This window comes from Polypterus senegalus, chromosome 18 (genome assembly GCF_016835505.1).
Source record: "Polypterus senegalus isolate Bchr_013 chromosome 18, ASM1683550v1, whole genome shotgun sequence".
In the NCBI taxonomy this organism is placed as follows: Eukaryota; Metazoa; Chordata; class Cladistia; order Polypteriformes; family Polypteridae; genus Polypterus; species Polypterus senegalus.
Genome location: NC_053171.1, coordinates 70,219,309 through 70,244,475, shown reverse-complemented (window position 1 = coordinate 70,244,475; position 25,167 = coordinate 70,219,309). Strand labels below are relative to the sequence as shown.

At 39.2% G+C, this 25,167-nt stretch overlaps 1 protein-coding gene across 3 annotated transcripts in view; it reads right to left on the bottom strand.

Annotated features, from left to right (window-relative positions):
* Window positions 1-2,735: 2,735 nt before the first annotated feature.
* The window catches only part of dpf3 (D4, zinc and double PHD fingers, family 3), a 182,202-nt gene continuing 159,770 nt past the window's right edge, over window positions 2,736-25,167 (bottom strand). For all 3 annotated transcript variants that reach the window (XM_039741840.1, XM_039741842.1, XM_039741841.1), the window contains one exon: window positions 2,736-3,246. Coding sequence is in view for 1 of the 3 variants with exons in the window: in XM_039741842.1 (XP_039597776.1) it covers window positions 3,230-3,246 (17 nt within the window). In the remaining 2 variants the exon portion in view is untranslated. The remainder of the gene's footprint in view (window positions 3,247-25,167) is intronic.

Below are 25,167 nucleotides of genomic sequence, written 5' to 3'. Positions count from 1 at the left end.
GGTGTGTTCTTGCTCCTGCTCTGTTCAATGCTTGGATGAACTGGGTGTTGAGCAAGGTCATGGGGTACATCAGCTGTGGGGCATCTGTTGGTGAAGAAAGATTCACGGATCTTGACTTTGCTGATGAAGCTGTGATCTTCATGGAGTCAATGGAGGCTCTGATCGGGGCGCTTGAGAGACTGAGTAAGGAGTCTGAGTGTCTGGGCTTGTGATAAAAACCAAGATCCAGGCCTTTAATGACCTCTTGGGCACAGCCATTAGCAGTGTGTCTGTTTGCGGAGAGAGTGTGTTGACCTTGTTGAGAGGTTTACTTACCTTTGGAGTGACATTCATGTCTCTGGTGACTCTTCCTGTGAAGTCAGTAGACGGATTGGGAGAGCATGGGGAGTCATGAGGTCGCGGGAGAGGGGTGTGTGGCGCTGTCTATGCAAAAGGACGAAGGTCCAAGTTGCTAGAGTCCTGGTGCTTCCTGTCTTGCTATATGGTTGTGAGACATGGACGCTATCCAGTGACCTGAGACAAAGACTGGACTCCTTTGGTACTATGTCTCTCCAGAAAATTCTTGGGTACCGTTGGTTTGATTTTGTGTCGAATGAGCGGTTGCTCGTGGAGTCCCGAATGAGGCACATTACCTGCATTGTGAAGGAGCGTCAGTTACGGCACTACGGCCATGTGGCACGTTTCCCTGACGGTGATCCGGTTCATAAGATCTTCATTGTTGGGGACCCAAGTGGCTGGACCAGGCCAAGGGGTCGCCCACGTAACACCTGGCTGCGGAAGATAGAGGGTCATTTCCGGAGAGTAGGACTGGGCCGCGTGTCTGCCTAGGGGGTTGCCAACTGGGAACCCAAGCTATTTCGACGTGTAGTGGGTGCGGCAACGCATTGTACCAGTGCATGCTCCCCAACTTCACTTGACTTGATTATCACAAAAATGTCCTGTAAGTACATGAAGCTTTGTAGAACACACAAGGCAAAAAAGAATTGGCACAAAAGTCCCAAGATACAATCCAATGGCAAAATCAAAAAACAGAGCAAAATTGTCAAAAATATGCAGTAATATGAAAAAGCATAGCAAAACACAAATAAACCCACTGACTCCCTAAAACGTTTGAAATGAACTGCCAGGAACTGTGCATTTAAGACTGATGCTCGGAAGCACCTCTTTACACAAAAAGTGGTGGGAATCTGAAACAAACTACAGAGATTTGTCATTTGAGCAGAAACCTTGAAAACCTTCAAAAAGGATCACATAGTGGGACAGCTTAGCTATTAGCTAAAAAGACAAGCTTGATGGACTGAAAAGTCTCCTCTCATTTATGATATTTCTTATGTTTCCCAATACTGTATGTAACCAAAAATCTTGAAGTCGAGGGAAATACTCAACTTATCTTTCTACCAGAAGATTCATAAACTAACTCTTTTGCAAAGATTTTATTTACCCAAAGACTTGGACATGACTATCAGCATGTAACCAATTTAAATACTGACCTATAATTTATTTCATGCAAAACAATTTCCAGTGTTCACAAGGTAGCAACAGCTCACCATTGCTATCAACAAAACAGTAAAAAATTTGATGCCCATGAAACAGAGAAGTGACATGGAAACATCAATAAAAAATGATAAAAATTAAAAAAGAATGCAAAACGTTACGGCAGAAATATATTCAGCAAGTACAAAAATATTGACATGTTTCTTGGCAAGTGACATCACAATGGGTCCATTACGAAAGCTAGAGGAAACAACCAACCCATAAGACCATCTTATTGGAATGACTTGCATTTCAAAATACACAATAATTTAAGGACCTCTCATTTTGCTTTTCTTACATTGATTAATGGTTACAGTTTTGATTTTGACAAAAGCTTGTTTTGACTACACCAGTAACAGATACAGTATCTGCTTGTTTACTAACTACTCCTTTACCTGTTCCACTAAGAAATATAGAATTTAATCTCTTCCACCCTAAAATAAATGTTTTTTTCAATTGGATCATTACGCCTTTTCAAATTGGACTAATGAAAGAATGGGTCCAGAATGACCACAAAACAAAGGCTAATTTAGGAAGACCATCTGATTTTGAATCTATTTTTTTATTTGAATTAAATATATTTTTTTGGTTTTGATGAATGGTTAGTTGACCCCTACTCACTTACTGACCATTCCCTGGCCTGCCCCATTAAGAAAGTGATGCTGCAAAACAATTCTATCCATCTATTACATTAACCATTCTGTTTAAAGTGAACCTAAAAAGTAAATCTTTGTTATGCATGAGATGCAAGAGGAGGTGAAAGGCCATAGATTAGTGTAACCTACTCTTAAGGGTGAAAGGAGGTTAAGGTTAAATTCTGCACCCATTTTATTAAATGGTTCTTCATAAAGAGAACTGTACAAGTTACTAAGTCACATACCTGAAATTAGTATGCCGGAGGCTTTTAAATCTTGAATTCACACTATGTTTGAAATGGAATTGACAAAATATGTTGGGCTGAAGGGCCTGCTATGAACAAAACCATAATGATATTTTGATATGCATCATTGGCACCTTACATTAGACATTTTTAATTCAAATAAATAGAACAGGCAACAGGAACAAACTGCCTTCAAACTTTTTAACTTTTTAGTCACCTGCAGGCATCAGGGAGCTACTCCTTCACTTCAGGACACTCCCTTGAATGGTTCCTTGACTCTTTTATTGACCACAGGGCACAAATTGGACTTGTATTACTGAGAGGGAGGCAAAAATTATCTTTACTTTCACAGTCTGGAACAATGAAACAGTCTAGTGCTATTGAACAGTCATTTATGAACATTACAAAATAGTTTTTATAAGAACTTTTTTCCTTAAAAATAATTATTAAAAAAAAGTTACATAAAATGTACTTCAAAGAAAAAAATCACAAAATAAAAGATACGTCAAGCTGTTCTCGTGCTGGCTGATGCACATTTCAAAAAATAAATTTTAAATAGCTAAAATATTAAAAGTTACACAGGTCATAATTAATGCTAATTATTATTTGTTATTTTTGTGATTATATTATAATTCTGACCAAGTCCTGAAATTAGCAGCCCAGTTCAACTGGGGGTTTTCCATTCTGGAGCAGACATAGTGCATACAAGATATTGGTATTGCATGTGCTCAGCTTCATGCGTGCTGTGGCTTCAGGAGGTCCTCAGGTTTAAAGGGGAGAGGAGAAAGGAGCCACACCTGCCAGCTGGCTCAGAACTCAGAGCTGCTTGGATCCTGCGAAGAGAAGGAGAGCACAAGATAGATGAGTGCACACGCACAACAGTGCAGCATTTCTAGGTGATGCACCATCTAACTCCCACAAAGCAACATGCTTAACGTTTTACTTCTTTAAATCTCTACATGTCACATATTTCTTGCAAAATGAAGTAGTACTTATTTATTAGGGAAAGGGGTACAAAACTGATTAAAATACCTGAGGAATATGTACCCTTAGAAAAATTTTAATAAACTTTTGCATCTACTATTGCACAGTAAAGAAACATCTGCTCCCCACTTGAGTGTTTGTACAGCAGGTGTGTGCACTGCCACAGGCTCTGAGGACTCTAGCCTATCAGTTTCAGTTTTTAATTGAAGAAATGAAGGGATGTCTTGAGAGATGACAACAACATGCCGGCTGTCCTGTTCGAGTATGATAATTCCTAATAAAACCTGACATACACTACAGATACACACCAATGATATGTTTTTTATTGTCACTGACATGCCACACAAACACTTCAGTCAAACCATGGCACATATTTTCTTCTTTTGAAAGCGTATGGATATAAAGCACAGCAACTGTGTACTACCAACAGCACCCCTGTCTGTCTGTGCCACTAGTGATGAGAAGAGCAACTTTCAACAGCACCTAGCAAGACATAGTGTAGAAATATGCTCTGGCCATCACATAGTTGTGGAATTTGTAAAGGGTGTCACTACCTACATTAAAGGAGCACAGTCTTCTAAGAAAATAGTCTCCTTTGATTTTTCCTATTGTAAAGGATTGCCCGGCCACAGACAGACATGACAACACAGTGTCCACCACACACACGTTTATTTAACATCCACTATATACAATACTAACAAAATACCCGCGCTTCGCAGCAGAGAAGAAGTGTGTTAAGAAATTATGAAAAAGAAAAGGAAACATTTTAAAAATAGTGTAACATTTGCTTTCTATTCGTTTGCATAAGCACAGTCTGTCACCAGCAATTATTTAATGTTAGCTCAGACCCGGCACTTCAAATTTTCTGTTGCACTTTTGCTGAGTTTGTGCCAAACACTATTCTATCCCTGACCATCTCATTTTCGTTTGCTTAAGCACAGTTCTTCACCAGCAATTTTAAAAACTCCAGCGGCAGCGTGTCTATAAACTTAATTTAAACTTACGGTTTACACCGTGCTTTGTTTCCGCAGTAGCTGCACTTATGAATATGCTTGTATACGTCACTCGCTTCATATTCTTTTGCTGCCTTCTCAATTGCGTAATGCGTTTTTTGTTCAGCGCTCTTTGGAGCTCTTCCTTGTTCTCTACGTACTGCGTTCACAGTCAGTTCATGTGAGCCGCTCTCTTGTGTGATCTTGCAATGTCCACAGCTTTATTTAATACTAGCAAAATACCCGGGCTTCGCAGCGGAGAAGTAGTGTGTTAAAGAAGCAATGAAAAGAAAAGGAAACATTTTGAAAATAACGTAACCTGATTGTCAATGTAATTGTTTTGTCACTGTTGTGAGTGATGAGTGTTGTTGTCATATATATATATATACATATCTATACATATACACATATATACATACATATATATCTACATATATACACACATATACATACATACACACACATATATACACACAAATACATATATATATATATACATACATACACACACACATATATAAACATATATATACATATACATACATATCTACATATATACACACACAGCTATTTCAGATCAGTGCAATACGCTGTTTGTTAAAACGGTTGACTCCGCCTTACGCAATAACAAATCAAATCATTCAGTTGTCTTTGCTCATATGTCATTTTAGAGCTGGACGCCTGGCATCTTTTTTGGCCACAAGTTCGTTTCTGTTTGGTGTGAGGTTCTGTGTTGTGGAGATTCTCAGGATGGATTGCAGGTGCTCATCAGTGAGGCGACTCCTGTGTGCTGTTTTGTTAGTCTTTATCACTGAGAAGAGCTTCTCACACAGATATGTGCTACCAAACATGCACAAGGTTCGAGCCGCATGTAGACGGACTTTTTGTTCTTCAAAGTCACCAAAGCGCCGCAAACTCAGTGCGCAATAACTGTAGTAAGCGGTAAGTGTTGGCAAGGCAGCTGAAGCGCTGCATTATGGGATCTGTAGTTTATTGTGTTACCAGCGCTTCATATACCCGGCTTTAATAACAATAATACAGTATATAAAATGATCTCGGGCGGATATAATTACACGCCGGGCCGGATGTGGCCCGCGGCCCTTGAGTTTGACACATATGGACTAAATAGAACTTGAAAAGATATATTTTTTTCAAATGTGATCGCGCAATTCAGATAGAGTTGACGCAAGACTACAGCCTGCATGCCTCAATGAGTCATCCTCCCTCGCTCTTACTTTTTACCGTTCATCTAATGAATACACTGAGTATGGCTTTACCAAAACAATCATTGATGGCTAATAAAGTATCCATTATTCGAGTATGTAGATCGGGATATATATATATACATATATATATACCCGCGATTGCAGCGAGAAGTAGTGTGTTAAAAAGGTAGAAAAAGAAAAGGGAACATTTTAAAAATAACGTAACATGACTGTCAATATACAGTATTTGTTTTGTGAGTGTTACTGAGTGTTGCTGTCATCAAGGATTTGATTATCATTATTTCTTTCAATCAGGTTCGTATTTGTAGGATGTGTTGTGTTCAAGTTACATTCCGTGTTTGTCAATCGCTGTAAAGATGACAGGTTTCATTCATCGATTCGCTTCTTACTGCATCAATAAACAGCTCGCCTTCTTCTTTATCTGAGACCTGACACACTGCATGCACGGGTTTTTTACACTGTCTTCCTTTAGCGGACATTGACTTTTTCCACCGTGTGCTTTGTTTCCACAGTAGCTGCATTTATGAATATGCTTATCAGACGCTTCATACTTTTTGCTGCCTTTTCAATTGTGTAATTCGGTTTTGTTCAGCCTTTTGGAACTGTTGCTTTTATCTGTGCACTGCGCCAGTTCACGTGAGCCACTCGTGTACTTGCATCAAGGTTCCCAGCTGTGCTGGTGCCATCTCGTGCTATGTCCATAGCTTTATTTAATGTTACCTTAGTCCTGGCACTTAAAACTTTCTCTCGCAGTTTCGCTGAGTTTGTGTCAAACACCACCCTGACCATCTCATCTTCCTCTCCATAAGCACAGTCCTTCACCCGTGAATATTTACCCGTGGCAGTTTGCTATTGATTGCCGCTGACGGACGGCCTTATATGGGCAGGCACTAAATTACAAACGCCAGCGGCAGCCTGTCTATGAACTTAATTTAAAGTGTAGGTTTACATCGTGCTTTGTTTCCGAAGTAGCAGAACTCATGAATATGGTTGTATATGTCACTCGCTCGCTTCTTATTGTTTCGCTGCCTTCTCAATTATATAATGCATGTTTTCTTCAGCGCTTTTTCGAGGTCTTCCTGGTTTTCTATGTACTGCGTGATTACGTGGGAGGCGTGATGATGTCACACGAAACTCCGCCCCACGGCGTTGAAGCTCATCTCCATTACAGTAAATGGAGAAAAACTGCTTCCAGTTATGACCATTACGCGTAGAATTTCGATATAAAACCTGCCCAACTTTTGTAAGGAAGCTGTAAGGAATGAACCTGCCAAATTTCAGCCTTCCACCCACACGGGAAGTTGGAGAATTAGTGATGAGTCAGTGAGTGAGTGAGTCAGTGAGTGAGTGAGTGAGTGAGTGAGTGAGGGCTTTGCCTTTTATTAGTATAGTTTAGCTAAGACTCGGCACTTAAAAGTTTCTCTTGCACTTTCGCTGAGTTTGTGCCAAACACTAGACCATCTCATCTTCGTTTACATAAGCACAGTCCTTCACCTGCGAATATTTACCTTATATGGGTAGGCACTCAATTACGTGAGAGGTGTGATGATGCGGAACGCAACTCCGCCTCACACGGTGACCGAGCAGCAGGCTATGGCCGTATATATGGTCGAAAGTAGGTTCCAGTTATGACCATTACGCGTAGAATTTTGAGATGAAACCTGCCTAACTTTTGTAAGTAAGCTGTAAGGAATGAGCCTGCCAAATGTCAGCCTTCCACTTACACGGGAAGTTGGAGAATTAGCGATGAGTTAGTGAGTGAGTGAGAGAGTGAGTCAGTCAGTCAGTCAGTCAGTCAGTGAGGGCTTTGCCTTTTATTAGTATAGATTTACAAATATGCAGTCCTTGGTTCTCTTGGCTGCCTCCACTCCTGACACGCAAGCTCCGTCCTTCTTCCACCCGACTCCGGCTCTCTGATTGGAGTGAGGTGGCCCCTTTTATCTCGTCCCGGATGTGCTCCAGGTGGCTGACGATGTACTTCCGGCAGCACTCCCCAGTGTGGCGGACGTGCTGCTCTTGCACCCGGAAGCACTCCGGGTATAAACCATCCCTGGTCTGTCAGCACTTCCTGGTGTCCCGGAAGTGCTGTCCCCCAGGGAGCAAGGACCGGCCAAGTGCCCAGGGAAAAGAAGCATCGCTTTCCTGGTTCCTCCTTCCTCCAGGCATCCCGGCGGGGCAGGGTTCCTGGCTATCTATCACACTATATAGTTCCTCAATGTTATGAGACCAGTCTAGTCTGTCTTTGATGTGGGTCCCCAAGTACCTCTATGCCCACTCCCTTAATAGTTTGCCAGGTATAGAAGTTCCTTGAGTCGGCAACAGTCAGAAACCTTTTCCTTGGTTTTGCTGATATTAGCGTTGCAGACAATTCTCTTCACAACAAGAAAAAAACTCCTATACTCTGTTTCATCACCATTATTAATACACAATATTGCAAAATATAATTATTGCAATTAAAGTGCATGCTGTATACTGTATATTGTAGAGCTGTAGGTCAGAAAGAGCTGCAAGCCAGAACATATGTCAGGCAGGATGCAAAGTCAATAGGCCCTCGGTTTGGTATAAACTATGAATGAGCAGTACTTCTACAGATATCACATTTCTTTGTTGCAGTGGTTCATGTTCCCACAGAGGCAATTGGTTGTTGTAGTGTTTGCATGAGTCTCTGATGTAGCCCAAAAGTGCCTACTAGTAGGTGTCAGAAGTTACATAATAGTGAATAGTATCATTAGGACATCTATCTCATCAGTCAGAATAGCTTGTAGTTGGCAGAGGGTTCACCTGGTGAGGAGGAGGAGGAGGAGGAAGAAGAAAGGGAGTCCAGGGTACTGAGTAAAAGAAAGGTTGGAATGTAAGAAGGGGCTTGGGTATTGTAGTTGGGCATTTCACCAAGAAGACATCATGAAAGCTCTTAGGGCATAACCATTATTGTTCTGTTTCTGTTTTTTTGTATTGTGTTCATCCCTTTTGATTTTTGTTAGCAAATATACTTCCTAATTTTGGGGACTTTATGTGTGTTTTTCTGGGTATTCTCCAGCTCACCCCATCAACATTTACATTTACATTTATTTGCTTAGCTGATGCTTTAGCCAAAGTGAATTACAAAACTGGTAAACAATTGAGGAAAATATCAGTCTGTGGCACAGTTTAGGACAAGGGTACAAAACTAACCATTACAAGTGAACAGCTGGTCACAATGTACAGTTACATATTGTGGCAGAAGGCTGGGGCCCATGCCTGGCCAGGATGCTCCTGCAGCATATGTTCTGTGAGAGCAAGCATGGGAGACCCAATTCCTCCTCCTTGATACTAGTTGGCAGCTTCCCTGGGTTGCAGCGGTGCCTCAGACTCCCGGAGGGCTTCATGAGAGTTGGAGTATGGTGTAACCCTGTTGGGTTGCACAGGCGCCACCAGGGGGTGCTGGGGAACCACTGGGCCCTTGTGGGCAGTAGTTTCGCCATACCGGAAGTGCAGCCGGGTGTTGGCAATCAAGCACCTGGAGCACTTCCGGGTGCCTAATAAAAGGAGCCAGCAACCACCACTCAGGAGGGGAAGGGAGAAGATGAAGCTGCCTAGGAGGAGTGGATGATATTTTACATCTTTATTGGGGTTTTGGTGTGCGCTGTTCTTGGGACTGTGTACTGCCTGTGGGACACGAGGAAGATGTGCGCTCACAAGTGAAGAAAAATAAATAGTGATTTTATTTTACGTGTGCCTCCGTGTCCAGTCTGTGTCGGGTTGGGCACCTATATAGTGCCTTTCACAATATTTTGAGATAAAGAGAAAGGGTTCACACTCTACAATTGTTCACTTGTGCAATAATGTGTCAATATATGCCTTTCTGAAAATACTCGAATGATGTTAAGAAGCAACACTAATGTCTCACAGTAAAATGCATTTAAAAATTGTTTTTGGGCTTTACTACCCAGAAGAAAATTCAGTCTTCCTTTGTCCAATTCTGTCCCATGAGGGCAGGGTGGCATTCAGATAACGAAAGGTATTTGCAATCATGTACAAATTTATGTCTATGAGGGTAAATCAAAAAGTAAAAAAAATTGAAAATGATGTGGTAACAAATAGACACTCATGCAATACCGCGTGTTTGTGATGGCTTATGCGTAGTTTGAACATGCACAGTGTAAGGCTGTGCCGTTAGTCTAGTTGAATCTAAGGTCAAATGAAAATAGATTGCACCTTTGTTGAATATCACACAGTAGTGAGATTTCTTTGGGCAGAGGGAGTGAAACCTGTTGCAATTCACCAAAGGATGTTAGATCAGTATGGAAATGAAAACAGCATGACTCAAAGAAAAATTTATGAAGGGGTAGAAAGGTTTAAAGAGGGACCATCAACATCGTGCACACAAGCCCACATCGACATGGCAAATGCTTTCATCAGAAAAGACTGACAGGCTATGTTGTCCACTATTTCTGCACACTTGGATATCAGCTATGGGTCTGCATGTGCCATAAAATTTACATAAGATGGGTACCCAAACAGCTTACTAATCTGCATGAGCCAACATCCTTTCCCTCTGTCCTAAAGACATCTCACTATGGTGCATTGTTCAACAATGCTGCAATCCCGCAGCGGAGCTACCATGTTCATCTGACCTTGTATTCAACTAGACTAATGGCACAGCACTGCACTGTTGTCTAGATTCAGTTATTCAGTTCTATTTCCTAGGTTAAGGGATGTGAGATGGGGAGGTAATGGTAATCTTAGGGCCCTTTAAGGTTCACCCTGCAGTTCCAGATCTCTGGTCCTAGCACCTGTTGTTGATTATCTGTTGCAGGCCATTGTGTCACATACCTGTATATAACATCCCTAACCCTGCTTAGCCCTTCAATGAAACCCCTAAGGTTATAAACCTGAACCTGTGAAACCAGAAAAATACAACAATCTAGAAAAAATGAATATAAAAAGCGTTTAGCATGTTTATTAATTTAGTGACTGGGGTCACAGAATCCAGTATGGTCTTAGTGCCAGTCCCAAGACCAGGTAAATTGGGGAGGGTGGCTTCAGGAAGGGCATCAGGCATAAAGCCTGTGCCAAATCAAACATGTGGATGAGAAATAGAACGTTCATATTGTATCAGTCGAGGCCCAGGCTACAAACAATAATCAGAGAGATGATGAAAGCAGACTGGTGTACAAAGAGATGCGGTGAAAAGTGAAGAGAGAGATGGTGAAGGTTAAGGAAAAAGCGTATGCCAAGCTATATGAGAAGCTGATACAAAAAAGGTAGAAAAGCACTTGTACAGATTGGCCAGACAGAGGGAAGGACATGCTGCAGGTAAGGGTGATAAAGGATGCAGATGGAAATTTACTAGAAAGTGGGGAGAAAAAATGGAAAGAGTACTTTGAAGGACCTAGGAATACATAAAATGAGAGTATAGGTTGGATGAAGTGGAGACAGTAAATCACTAAGTACCATGGATCAGCAATGCTGAAGTGAAGGAAGCTATGAATAGGAAGAAAAGTGGAAAAGTAGTTGATATCCTAGTGAAGGCATCAAGATGTTAAGGTGAGATGGCAATAGAGCTTTTAATTACCTTACTGGTCAAAAGCTTTTTCAGTTTTTATGGAAATGCTTTCAGTTTAATGTCTTAAAGTTTTAATGAAATCAAGGCATAGAATAAATAAACAATGGTAAATAAAAAATAAGTCAAGGAAACAATGTCTACAAAATGATATAACAACCATACACACATGCCATTCTTTTTATGTGGAAAATCAAATATTAGTCAGAAACATCTTCCTAACACTTCTGCAGAAGCTCCCACAAATGAGTTGAACTTTTAGGTTGCTTTCCTTTCACCCTTCTGTACAGATCATCCCAAACTAACTTAATGGGGTTTAAGTTGTGAGACTGTGCTGGTCAGTCCATGTTTTGAAGTGTACCTACTTGTTCTTTTCTTTTAATGTAGTTCTGACATAGCCTGGAGGTATGTTTTGGGTCACTGTCTCGTTGTAAAATGAACCCCTGACCTACTAGATGCAGACCAGAACATATTGTGATGTGCTAAAAACTGCTGTGACAAACCACTTGATTCTTAATGCCAGTCACTCTGTGCAAGTCACCAACTCTGCTTTCCAGCATAAGAACCCCAGACCATCACACTTCCTCCTCCATGTTTGACAGCTGGTGTCACACACTGAGAAACCATCCTTTCATTAACTCGATGTGTGATGAACCAAAGCTTTCACATTTTGATTCATCAGTCCATAAGACTTTCTTCCAGTCTGCAGTAGTCCACAGGCAGTATTTCAAGGCCCTATTTTGTCTGTTAAGGAATGGCCTTCTTACTGCCACTCACCCTGTCAAACCTGCAGCGCAAAGCCTCCTCTTCACAGTAGAAACTGACACTTGCTTTTTTGACCTGCACTGTTAAGCTGTGTTAAAGCTGTTGTGCTGTGAAGTGTCTATCACGCAAGATGGTGACCCTTAGGAACTTTTCTTCAGATTGGGATGTGACTTTCGGTCTGCCAGATCTCTTGCTATCAGAGTATCTTCCAGTTTGCCGTTGCCTTTGGGTTGTGTAGGACACCACTGCACTCACTGACACTTTGATTTTTTTGCAATTTTTCTAAATGAAAGGCTTACACTTCTAAGGGTAATAATGGTTTGTCTCATTTCATTTGTTAATTGCCATTTTGTTGCCATTATCACTGGAATATTGTCCAACTCTGCTTTAAGACAGACAGAGGGATTTTAAGGAATCAACAGAAGTTGAGACACCTGTGCCAATTGTTTGCTTCACCTTGCAAGGCTTCATTTACTTTCATTGCTGCAGGACATCTATAGGTTGTAACATACTAGTTGTACCCTGAAGAAGGCCCATTTGTTTTACAGTTTTTGTTAACCCAAACTTTAAATTTAAACCTATGACTGTCATTGCATTTGAGCTGATTAAATTTGAAATATATATATGTATAAATATAAATATATGGAAGCGAAGGTCTGTGACACTGTTTGCACATCTGTAGGTAGAAATCCACAAAGGGAGAAAATGAATCACGTATCTTAAAATTTTTTTTTATTTCTAAACTTTCGACTCTTACCAGGAATCATCATCAGAGAAACATGATTAGACTTACAGGAATCCAAGACAATATATTGCAAATAAGGAGAGGAGGGTAAGTGGATGTGGTGGGGGGATGAAATTGATGAGGTGGGGTTTGGAGGGTGTTGGTCATAAAAATTGTATTTATTATTTGCATTTTCTCCTTTTCAAGCCTGCATATGCAGGGTTTGTGTCCAAATGTCTGTTAATGGTGTTTTCATTGGATAGCCACGTTTCAGCCCGTTCTCTGGCACTGTTAGTATTAGCCTTGAATTTTACTTGTACTGAGAATCATTTAAATATGTGTCTGGTTGAACTTGCATGAGTGTAAATCACAGACCATAGGTCCTTTCTTCTGACCGCATTGCGATGTTCCTGTATTTGTGTTGCGAGTGTTTTTGATGTTTGCCCCACGTATACCATTGGACAGCCATTACATGTTATGCTGTAAGCCATGTTCTGTGTCTCTGCTGCTGATTTCTTGCATTTAGCATTAAAAAGGACTGTGCTCAGAGTTTTTGTAGGCTTGTGCGCTACTTTGATACCTGATCTACATAGGATACGTGCTGTACCTTGTGATACCCCGTGATGATAAGGAAGTGTGTGCCAGGTGTGATGGTGGATTAGGTTGGCATTGGTTGTTTGCTGGGATCTCTGGCGTCTCTTATGTAAGCATTGTCTGATGAATGTCTTTGGGTAGCCATTTGATGTGAACAGTTGGTAAAGATAGCGCCTTTTATTCTTTTTAGTCTTCTTGGTATTATAATGTCTATGAACTCTTCTTTTTTTATTATTTTTTAATTGATTTTATTGAAATCACACAACATTCCATACAAATAGATCAATTTTACAAGAATAGGATTGAAAACAAATCAACCCCACCCCTGAGAAAGGGAGCATGGGCAGCAGAATAAAACTTAAACCTAGTAAAAATAAGTAAATAGATAAATTAATAATTGAATATAGATGAATAGAGAAGAAAAGGAAAGAAAAAAAGGAATAAGGAGAGAATCTGCTTCCTCAGTGCTTTAAAAGCTTATTCTAAATTGTTATTGATTTGATCCTGCCAGGTTTTGAAAACTTTCTGCACAGATCCTCTAAATGAGAATTAGATTTTTTCCAATTTCAAATAGTATATAACATCAGTTACCCAATAACTTAAAAGGGGAGAGTTAGGATTCTTCCAGTTTAGCAAAAAAAGTCTACGTGCCAATAGTGTAGTAAAGTCAATCACAGTTTGTTTGTCCTTCTCCGCTTTAAAACCATCTGGAAGAACACCAAACACAGCTGTTAGTGGGTTAGAAGGCATTGTGACACCAAGGCTGTCTAAAAGGCATTTAAATATTTTGGTCCAGAATGATGTTAATTTGGTGCAGGCCCAAAACATGTGACCCAGTGAGGCTAGGACTTGATTGCAGAGTTTGCAGGTTTTTACCCTGGAAACATTTTTGACAATTTTAAACAAGACAGATGTGTTCGATATATAATTTTGAGTTGAATAATTGTATGCTTTGCGCATATGGAACTCGAATGAATTCTCTGAATTGCCACCTTCCACTCCTTTTCTGATATGTTGAGTGAGAGATCCTTTTCCCATGGTCCTCTTGGATCTTTGAAAGGAAGGGGCTGTAAAATGGTTTTATACATTACAGAGATGCTGTCTGAGTCCTCGAAACTGATCAATATTTTTTCTAGCATAGAGGGAGGTGGGAGGTGAAGAAAATTAGGCAGGTTCTGTTTATAAAGTTTCTAATTTGAAGATAGTGAAAGAAATGTGTTGCTATGTTATGTGTTAAATTTAGAATATAATTGTTCTTAGGTTGCAAAGATATTGTCTATGTACAGATCTATAAGTGATTTAATCCCAAATGTTTTCCAGACATTAAAAACTGCATATGTTTGCAAGGGTTGAAAAAGGTGGTTCTCGTGCAGAGGTGCTACCGATAAAAGATTCTCTATCTTAAAATCCTTCCTACACTGGTTCCATATTCTGAGTGAGTGACGCACAATTAGGTTGTTAGTATATTGCAGATGATTTGCATTTATTGGGGCGCAAAGCAAGGAATATAAAGTGGAACTGCAGGATTTTATTTCTATTGTAGACCAAGCCTGTGTATGTTCATCTATTTGTGTCCATGTCCAGGTTTTTATATGTTGTATGTTTGCTACCCAGTAGTAAAATTGAAAGTTAGGTAGGGCCATGCCACCTTCTGCCTTTGGCCTTTGTATGGTCACTCTTTGGATACGTGGATGTTTTGAATTCCAAATAAATGTGATTATGGTTAAATCTAATTTCTTAAAGAACGATTTATTGATATATATTAGAATATTTTGAAATAAAAAGAGAAGCTTGGGGAGGATATTCATCTTAACAATGTTAATTCTTCCAGCTAAAGTGAGATGAAGGGTTGACCATCTATACAGGTCTTGCTTGATTTTTTTCCATACAGACAGCGAAATTTTGTTAATAAAGAGCTTTATGTTTACTTGTGATGTTAACCCCTAGGTATTTAAACTGATCTGCAATGATAAAAGGGAAGGTGTGCAATCTAATATTATATGCTTGGGAATTCACCGGAAAGAGCACACTTTTATTCAAATTAATTCTGAGATCAGAGATCTTTTGAAATTCTGGCAGGCACAGTATTTTGTGGGTCTGATATATACAATACCATATCATCTGCATATAGAAAAATTTTCTGTTCTAGTTGTTCTCTGATAATCCCCTTTATCTCATAAGCATTTCAACAATGAACTGCCAGTGGCTCAATGGCAATTGCAAAAAGTAGTGGTGACAAGGGGCATCCTTGTCTGGTACTACATTCTAGTTTAAAGTAGTCTGAATTAATGCTGTTAATACAAACTGAAGCTTCTGGATTAGTATACAGTAGTTTGATCCATGCACAAATGTTCGTGCCAAACCCAAATTTCCCCAATGTGGTGAAAAGGTAGTTCCATTCAATCATATCAAATGCTTTTTCTGCATCCAAGAATAATAAAATCTCTGGGATGTTTGACTTTGCAGGTGATTATATTACATTAAACAGGCGTCGAAGATTGGACGCTAAGTGTCTGCCTTTAATAAATCCAGTATGATCTTGTGATATTACTGAAGGCAGTACTTTCTCCATCCTTCCAGCTAAGACTTTGGAGAGTATCTTAACATCGTTATTCAGAAGTGAAATTGGTCTGTATACTGCACATTGTAATACACCCTTATTTTGTTTAGGAAAGACGGTAATTAATGCTTGACGAAAAGTTTGAGGTAGAATTTTATTGTCTCTATCTTTTGTGAGTGTTACTAATAGGAGGGGAGCTAGCTGAGTGGAGAATTTCTTATAAAATTCGAAAGGGTAGTCATCGGGGCCTGCTGCTTTCCCACTCTGAAGTAACTTTATAGCATCTAATAATTCTGATAGTGTCAATGATTTCTGCACTAAGAGTATCTATTTTTGGTATCTCTAATGCATCCAGAAATGCATTAGATTGTGTCTTGTCTTCTTTAAAATCAGTAGAATATAAGGATTTATAGTAGTCTCTAAATGTGTGCATTATATTTTTATGGTCAATGATTTTGTCTCCGTTTGTGTTGGTAATTGCTGGCATTGCGAACTTCTTGCTTGTGGATTTGTTGAGCTAAGAGCTTATTAGCTTTCTGTCCATGTTCATAGTAATGATATCTTGATTTAAAAATTAGTTGTTCAGTTCCTTTAGTTGTCAAGAGGTTGAGTTCTGAATGCAGAGCCTGCCTTTCCCTATGAAGAGCCTCACTTGGACACCTGGCATGTTCTTGATCTATTCTAGTAATTTCATTGGTTAGCTTTGATACCTGCTTGGTTTCCAATTTATTTCTGTGGGAAAGATATGAGATAATCTGTCCTCTTAAGAAGGCCTTCAGGGTTTCCCAGAGTATTCCTGCAGAGACCTCTCAGGATATATTTGTCTATAGAAAAAACTGATTTGTTTTGATATAAATTCTGTAATGTTCTCGTCTGCTAATAAAAATGGGTTAAGATGTCATCTGCGAGATGAGTATGTGGGACATAATAGCTTCAGCTCCAAGATCAGAGGGGCATAGCCGGAAATAACAATAGGGTTGTACTTGCAAGATTTAATCGTAGGCAAGAAATTATTATCTATAAAGAAATAATCAATTCTTGAGTAGCAATGATTCACTGGTGAGTAAAAGGAATATGTTCTTGAGTTTGGGTTTAGAAATCTCCAGGGGTCTAATAAGTTGTGGTCAGTTACAAACTGTGTAATTGTCTTTGCAGTGTTAGATGTCATCGCCCCTGTGACAGGAGACCTATCTAGGTCTGGATTTAAAACACAATTCAAGTCCCCAGCCATTATAATTTTAAGAGTGTTCACATTGGGAATGGATACAAATGCATTTTGGATGAATTCCCCATCATCCACATTGGGTGCATAATCATTTATCAAAATCACTTTACAATTAAATAAATTACCCATAACAATCACATATCTCCCTTCAGGATCAGATACTACATCTGATACTACAAATGAGACTGTTCTATGTATGAGAATTCCCACACCTCTAGTATGTTTTTTAAAGCTGGAATGGAACATTTGGCCAGTCCAGCCTTTTTGCAGCCAGAACTGATCCTTGCTTAATAAGTGGGTCTCCTGTAAAAATACTATTTTAGCATTTAGACTTGTTAGGTGAAAGAGTACTTTCTTTCGTTTTAATTCGTGATTCAGGCCTTTAACATTCCAGCTCACAAAATTAACTGTCCCGTCTTGTAGACATTGATTCTGAATTTTTGATGTCATTTTGTAGTCTTAACTGAAAGTGAGACAGCTTTGACCTTAATTTCCAATTTTCCCAGGGGTTATTGCCATGCAGGCTATTGTTACATTGGTAATTATAATTATAAGGATTAAAAAGATAGATTAGAGATAGCTTGCTCTCTTTCTTCCCCTCCCTAGTGACTTTGCCTCCCCACTTGAGGCTGAACCCCGCTTCACAAAGTCCTGGTCCTCTGACATACCTAGAGACAGAGCACGTACAAAACAAAACAAGCCCCCAGCAGCGGTGTATGTGAATTAAAACTGAGATATCTGTTGCCGATACAGTCTAAATACTATAAGCATACCAAAAAAAACAAAAAAAAGAGAAAAAAAAGAAAAGAAAATCTTCAACATTCTTGAAATGTTAAGATAGTAAACCCAGGGAATGGTGTCAAATAATGGTCCTGAATAAGCATAGTAAACCCTAGTGCAATAATAACAACAACAATAAACCAAGGATATGATGTTTAACAGTCTCCTTTAGAATAACAATAATAATAAAAAAAGGGTTACTAATTTAATTTCTTCCACACTTACATACATAAACATGTAAAACTGTATTTAAAACAAAAACAGATAGTGACCGAGAATGGAAAAGTATGTATAATTATGGTACCAGTTGTCATTGCAAGCGGATCAGACAGCCGGTGATACCTTCTTTAAGATGCCATGACAAGATGCGACTCACGGTCGTATTTCTGAATAGTGTCTTAACACAGCTCTGTTTATGTGATTGCTAGAAAAATTGAATATTTTATCTGCATAACATTTCTTACGATAAACACCTGTAATCAGGGTGGCATCATTACCTCTTTCAATAGATATGCCCAAGAAATTGATACGTTGTTTTATTTCTTTTCCCATAGTAAACTGGATCACAGGGAATATTGCGTTGATGTGGTTATGGAAATCACTCAGCCGGTCACTTCATCAATGTAGTGTATCCAAAGTTTCTGTGTGTAGTGAGTTAGAGCCACGTTTTAAAATTGCTAAGAGTCCTGATAATTGTGATCTCTTTCGCATGCCTTTTTTTTTGTCTGTATTATCTATACTAATAAAAGGCAAAGCCCTCACTCACTCACTGACTCACTCACTGACTCACTCACTGACTCATCACTAATTCTCCAACTTCCCGTGTGGGTGGAAGGCTGAAATTTGGCAGGTTCATTCCTTACAGCTTCCTTACAAAAGTTGGGCAGGTTTTATATCGAAATTCTACGCGTAATGGTCATAACTTGAAGCAGTTTTTCTCCATTTACTGTAATGGAGATGAGCTTCAACGCCGTGGGGGCGGAGTTTCGTGTGACATCATCACGCCTCCCACGTAATCACGCAGCACATAGAAAATCAGGAAGACCTCAAAAAAGCGCTGAAGAAAACATGCATTATATAATTGAGAAGGCAGCGAAACAATAAGAAGCGAGCGAGTGACATATACAACCATATTCATGAGTTCTGCTACTCGGAAACAAAGCACGATGTAAACCTACACTTTAAATTAAGTTCATAGACAGGCTGCCGCGGCGTTTGTAATTTAGTGCCTGCCCATATAAGGCCGTCCGTCAGCGGCAATCCAATAGCAAACTGCCACGGGTAAATATTCATGGGTTAAGGACTGTGCTTATGGAGAGGAAGATGAGATGGTCAGGGTGGTGTTTGACACAAACTCAGCGAAACTGCGAGAGAAAGTTTTAAGTGCCAGGACTAAGGTAACATTAAATAAAGCTATGGACATAGCACGAGATGGCACCAGCACAGCTGGGAACCTTCGATGCAAGTACACCGAGTGGCTCACGTGAACTGACGCAGTGCACAGATAAAAAGCAACAGTTCCAAAGAGCGCTGAACAAAAACCGAATTACACAATTGAAAAGGCAGCAAAAAATATGAAGCGTCTGATAAGCATATTCATAAATGCAGCTACTGTGGAAACAAAGCACACGGTGGAAAAAGTCAATGTCCCGCTAAAGGAAGACAGTGTAAAAAAAACCCGTGCATGCAGTGTGTCAGGTCTCAGATAAAGAAGAAGGCGAGCTGTTTATTGATGCAGTAAGAAACGAATCGATGAATGAAACCTGTCATCTTTACAGCGATTGACAAACACGGAATGTAACTTGAACACAACACATCCTACAAATCGAACCTGATTGAAAGAAATAATGATAATCAAATCCTTGATGACAGCAACACTCAGTAACACTCACAAAACAAATACTGTATATTGACAGTCATGTTACGTTATTTTTAAAATGTTCCCTTTTCTTTTTCTACCTTTTTTAACACACTACTTCTCCGCTGCGATACGCGGGTATATATATATGTATATATATATATCCGCTCTACATACTCGAATAATGGATACTTTATTCGCCATCAATGATTGTTTTGGTAAAGCCATACTCAGTGTATTCATTAGATGAGCGGTAAAAAAGTAAGAGCGAGGGGAGGATGACTCATTGAGGCATGCAGGCTGTAGTGCGCGTCAACTCTATCTGAATTGCGCGATCACATTTGAAAAAATATATCTTTTCAAGTTCTATTTAGTCCATATGTGTCAAACTCAAGGGCAGCGGGCCACATCCGACCGGCGTAATTATATCCGCCCCGAGATCATTTTATATACTGTATTATTGTTATTAAAGCCGGGTATATGAAGCGCTGGTAACACAATAAACTACAGATCCCATAATGCAGCGCTTCAGCTGCCTTGCCAACACTTACCGCTTACTAGAGTTATTGCACTGAGTTTGCACGGCGCTTTGGTGACTTTGAAGAACAAAAAGTCCGTCTACATGCTCGAACCTTGTGCATGTTTGGTAGCACATATCTGTGTGAGAAGCTCTTTCAGTGATAAAGAATAACAAAACAGCACACAGGAGTCGCCTCACTGATGAGCACCTGCAATCCATCCTGAGAATCTCCACAACACAGAACCTCACACCAAACAGAAACGAACTTGTGGCCAAAAAAGATGCCAGGCGTCCAGCTCTAAAATGACATATGAGCAAAGACAACTGAATGATTTGATTTTTATTGCACGTAAGAGCGGGAGTCAACCGTTTTAACAAACAGCGTATTGCACTGATACGAAATAGCTGTGTGTGTATATATGTAGATATGTATGTATATGTATATATATGTGTGTGTGTGTATATATGTAGATATATATGTATGTATATATGTGTATATGTATAGATATGTATATATATATATGTTTATGTGTGTGTGTGTAAATATATATATATATATATATATATATATATATATATATATATATATATATATATATATGACAACAACACTCATCACTCACAACAGTGACAAAACAATTACATTGACAATCAGGTTACGTTATTTTCAAAATGTTTCCTTTTCTTTTCATTGCTTCTTTAACACACTACTTCTCCGCTGCGAAGCGCGGGTATTTTGCTAGTTTCTTATTAAAATGAAAGTGAGTTTTCTGGCAAAGTGAAACTAAAGTTGTGCTTGAAAGTTTGTGAACCCTTTAGAATTTTCTATATTTCTGCGTAAATATGACCTAAAACATCATCAGATTTTCACTCCCCAGGAGTGGGCAACCAACAAAGATCACTCCAAGAGCAAGGTGTGTAATAGTCGACGAGGTCACAAAGGACCCCAGGGTAACTTCTAAGCAACTGAAGGCCTCTCTCACATTGGCTAATGTTCATGTTCATGAGTCCACCATCAGGAGAACACTGAACAACAATGGTGTGCATGGCAGAGTTGCAAGGAGAAAACCACTGCTCTCTAAAAAAAAAACATTGCTGCTCGTCTGCAGTTTGCTAAAGATCACGTGGACAAACCAGAAGGCTATTGGAAGAATGTTTTGTGGATGGATGAGACCGAAATAGAACTTTTTGGTTTAAATGAAAAGCGTTATGTTTGGAGAAAGGAAAACACTGCATTCCAGCATAAGAACCTTATCCCATCTGTGAAACATGGTGGTGGTAGTATCATGGTTTGGGCATGTTTGGCTGCATCTGGGCCAGGACGGCGTGCCTTTATTGATGGAACAATGAATTCTGAATTATATCAGAGAATTCTAAAGGAAAATGTCAGGACATCTGTCCATGAACTGAATCTCAAGAGAAGGTGGGTCAGGCAGCAAGACAACGACCCTAAGCACACACGTCGTTCTACCAAAGAAAGGTTAAAGAAGAATAAAGTTAATGTTTTGGAATGGCCAAGTCAAAGTCCTGACCTTAATCCAATCGACATGTTGTGGAAGGACCTGAAGCGGGCAGTTAATGTGAGGAAACCCACCAACATCCCAGAGTTGAAGCTGTTCTGTACGGAGGAATGGGATAAAATTCCTCCAAGCCATTGTGATGGAATGATCAGAAATTACCGGAAACGTTTAGTTGCAGTTATTGCTGCAAAGGGGGGTCACAGCAGATACTGAAAGCAAAGGTTCACATACTTTTGACACTCACAAATATGTAATATTCGATCATTTTCCTCAATAAATAAATGACCAAGTATAATATTTTTGTCTCATTTGTTTAACTGGTTTTCACTTTACCTACTTTTAGGACTTGAGTGAAAATCTGTTGATGTTTTAGGTCATATTTATACAGAAACTAGCAAAATACCCGCGCTTCGCAGCGGAGAAGTAGTGTGTTAAAGAAGCAATGAAAAGAAAAGGAAACATTTTGAAAATAACGTAACCTGATTGTCAATGTAATTGTTTTGTCACTGTTGTGAGTGATGAGTGTTGTTGTCATATATATATATATATATATATATATATATATATATATATATATATATTTACACACACACACATAAACATATATATATACATATCTATACATATACACATATATACATACATATATATCTACATATATACACACACACATATATAAACATATATATACATATACATACATATCTACATATATACACACACAGCTATTTCGTGATCAGTGCAATACGCTGTTTGTTAAAACGGTTGACTCCCGCTCTTACGTGCAATAAAAAATCAAATCATTCAGTTGTCTTTGCTCATATGTCATATTAGAGCTGGACGCCTGGCATCTTTTTTTGGCCACAAGTTCGTTTCTGTTTGGTGTGAGGTTCTGTGTTGTGGAGATTCTCAGGATGGATTGCAGATGCTCATCAGTGAGGCGACTCCTGTGTGCTGTTTTGTTATTCTTTATCACTGGAAAGAGCTTCTCACACAGATATGTGCTACCAAACATGCACAAGCTTCAAGACGCATGTAGACGGACTTTTTTTGTTCTTCAAAGTCACCAAAGCGCCGTGCAAACTCAGTGCGCAATAACTCTAGTAAGCGGTAAGTGTTAAAGCAAGGCAGCTGAAGCGCTGCATTATGGGATCTGTAGTTTATTGTGTTACCAGCGCTTCATATACCGGGCTTTAATAACAATAATACAGTATATAAAATGATCTCGGGGTCGGATATAATTACACGCCGGTCGGATGTGGCCCTGCATGCCCTTGAGTTTGACACATATGGACTAAATAGAACTTGAAAAGATATATTTTTTCAAATGTGATCGCGCAATTCAGATAGAGTTGACGCGCGACTACAGCCTGCATGCCTCAATGAGTCATCCTCCCTCGCTCTTACTTTTTACCGTTCATCTAATGAATACACTGAGTATGGCTTTACCAAAACAATCATTGATGGCGAATAAAGTATCCATTATTCGAGTATGTAGAGCGGGATATATATATATACATATATATATACCTATCGAGCGGAGAAGTAGTGTGTTAAAAAGGTAGAAAAAGAAAAGGAACATTTTAAAAATAACGAACATGACTGTCAATATACAGTATTTGTTTTGTGAGTGTTACTGAGTGTTGCTGTCATCAAGGATTTGATTATCATTATTTCTTTCAATCAGGTTCGTATTTGTAGGATGTGTTGTGTTCAAGTTACATTCCGTGTTTGTCAATCGTTGTAAAGATGACAGGTTTCATTCATCGATTCGTTTCTTACTGCATCAATAAACAGCTCGTCTTCTTCTTTATCTGAGACCTGACACACTGCATGCACGGGTTTTTTTACACTGTCTTCCTTTAGCGGACATTGACTTTTTCCACCGTGTGCTTTGTTTCCACAGTAGCTGCATTTATGAATATGCTTATCAGACGCTTCATATTTTTTGCTGCCTTTCCATTGTGTAATTCGGGTTTTGTTCACGGCTCTTTGGAACTGTTGCTTTTATCTGTGCACTGCGCCAGTTCACGTGAGCCACTCGGTGTACTTGCATCGAAGGTTCCCAGCTGTGCTGGTGCCATCACTATTTTAGCATTTAGACTTGTTAGGTGAGAAAGTACTTTCTTTCGCTTTTAATTGTGATTCAGGCCTTTAACATTCCAGCTCACAAAATTAACTGTCCGTCTTGTAGACATTGATTCTGAATTTTGATGTTATTTTGTAGTCTTAACTGAAAGTGAGACAGCTTTGACCTTAATTTCCAAATTTTCCCAAGGGTTCTTGCCATGCATTCCTATTGTTACGTTGGTAATTTTACTTATAAGGATTAAAAGATAGATTAGAAATAGGTTGCTCCCTGTCTTCCCCTCCCTAGTTCCCCCCACTTTGCCTCCCCACTTGAGGCTGAACCCCGCTTCAAAAGTCCGTCCTCTGACATACCTAGAGACAGAGCACGTCCAAAACAAAACAAGCCCCCAGCAGTGGTGTATGTGAGTTAAAATTGAGATATCTGTTGCGAGACAGTCTAAATACTATAAGCATAACAAAAAACAAAAAAAGAGAAAAAAAAGAAAAGAAAATCTTCAACATTCTTGAAATGTTAAGATAGTAAACCCAGGTAATGGTGTTAAATAATGGTCCTGATTAAGCATTGTAAACCATAGTACAATAATAACAACAACAATAAACCAAGGATATGATGTTTAACAGTCTCCTTTAGAATAATAATAATAATAAAATAAGGGTTACTAATTTAATTTCTTCCACACTTACATACATAAACATGTAAAACTGTATTTAAAACAAAACAGATAGAATTCTAAAGGAAAATGTCAGGACATCTGTCCATGAACTGAATCTCAAGAGAAGGTGGGTAATGCGTGAGACAACGACCCTAAGCACACAAGTCGCTCAACCAAAGAATGGTTAAAGAAGAATAAAGTTAATGTTTTGGGATGGCCAAGTCAAAGTCCTGACCTTAATCCAATCGAAATGTTGTGGAAGGACCTGAAGCGAGCAGTTAATGTGAGGAAACCCACCAACATCCCAGAGTTGAAGCTGTTCTGTACAGAGGAGTGGGATAAAATTCCTCCAAGCCATTGTGATGGAATGATCAGAAGTTACCGAAACGTTTAGTTGCAGTTATTGCTGCAAAGGGGTGGGGGTGGGGTGGTATTGGCTGGGTCACACCAGATACTGAAAGCAAAGGTTCACATACTTTAGACACTCACAAATATGTAATATTCGATCATTTTCCTCAATAAATAAATGACCAAGTATAATATTTTTGTCTCATTTGTTTATCTGGTTTCTCTTTATCTACTTTTAGGACTTGAGTGAAAATCTGTTGATGTTTTAGGTCATATTTATACAGAAATATAGAAAATTCTAAAGGGTTCACAAACTTTCAAGCACAACTGTAGGTGCATTATTTTATTTGTGGTCAGCGTTTTTCGTGTCAT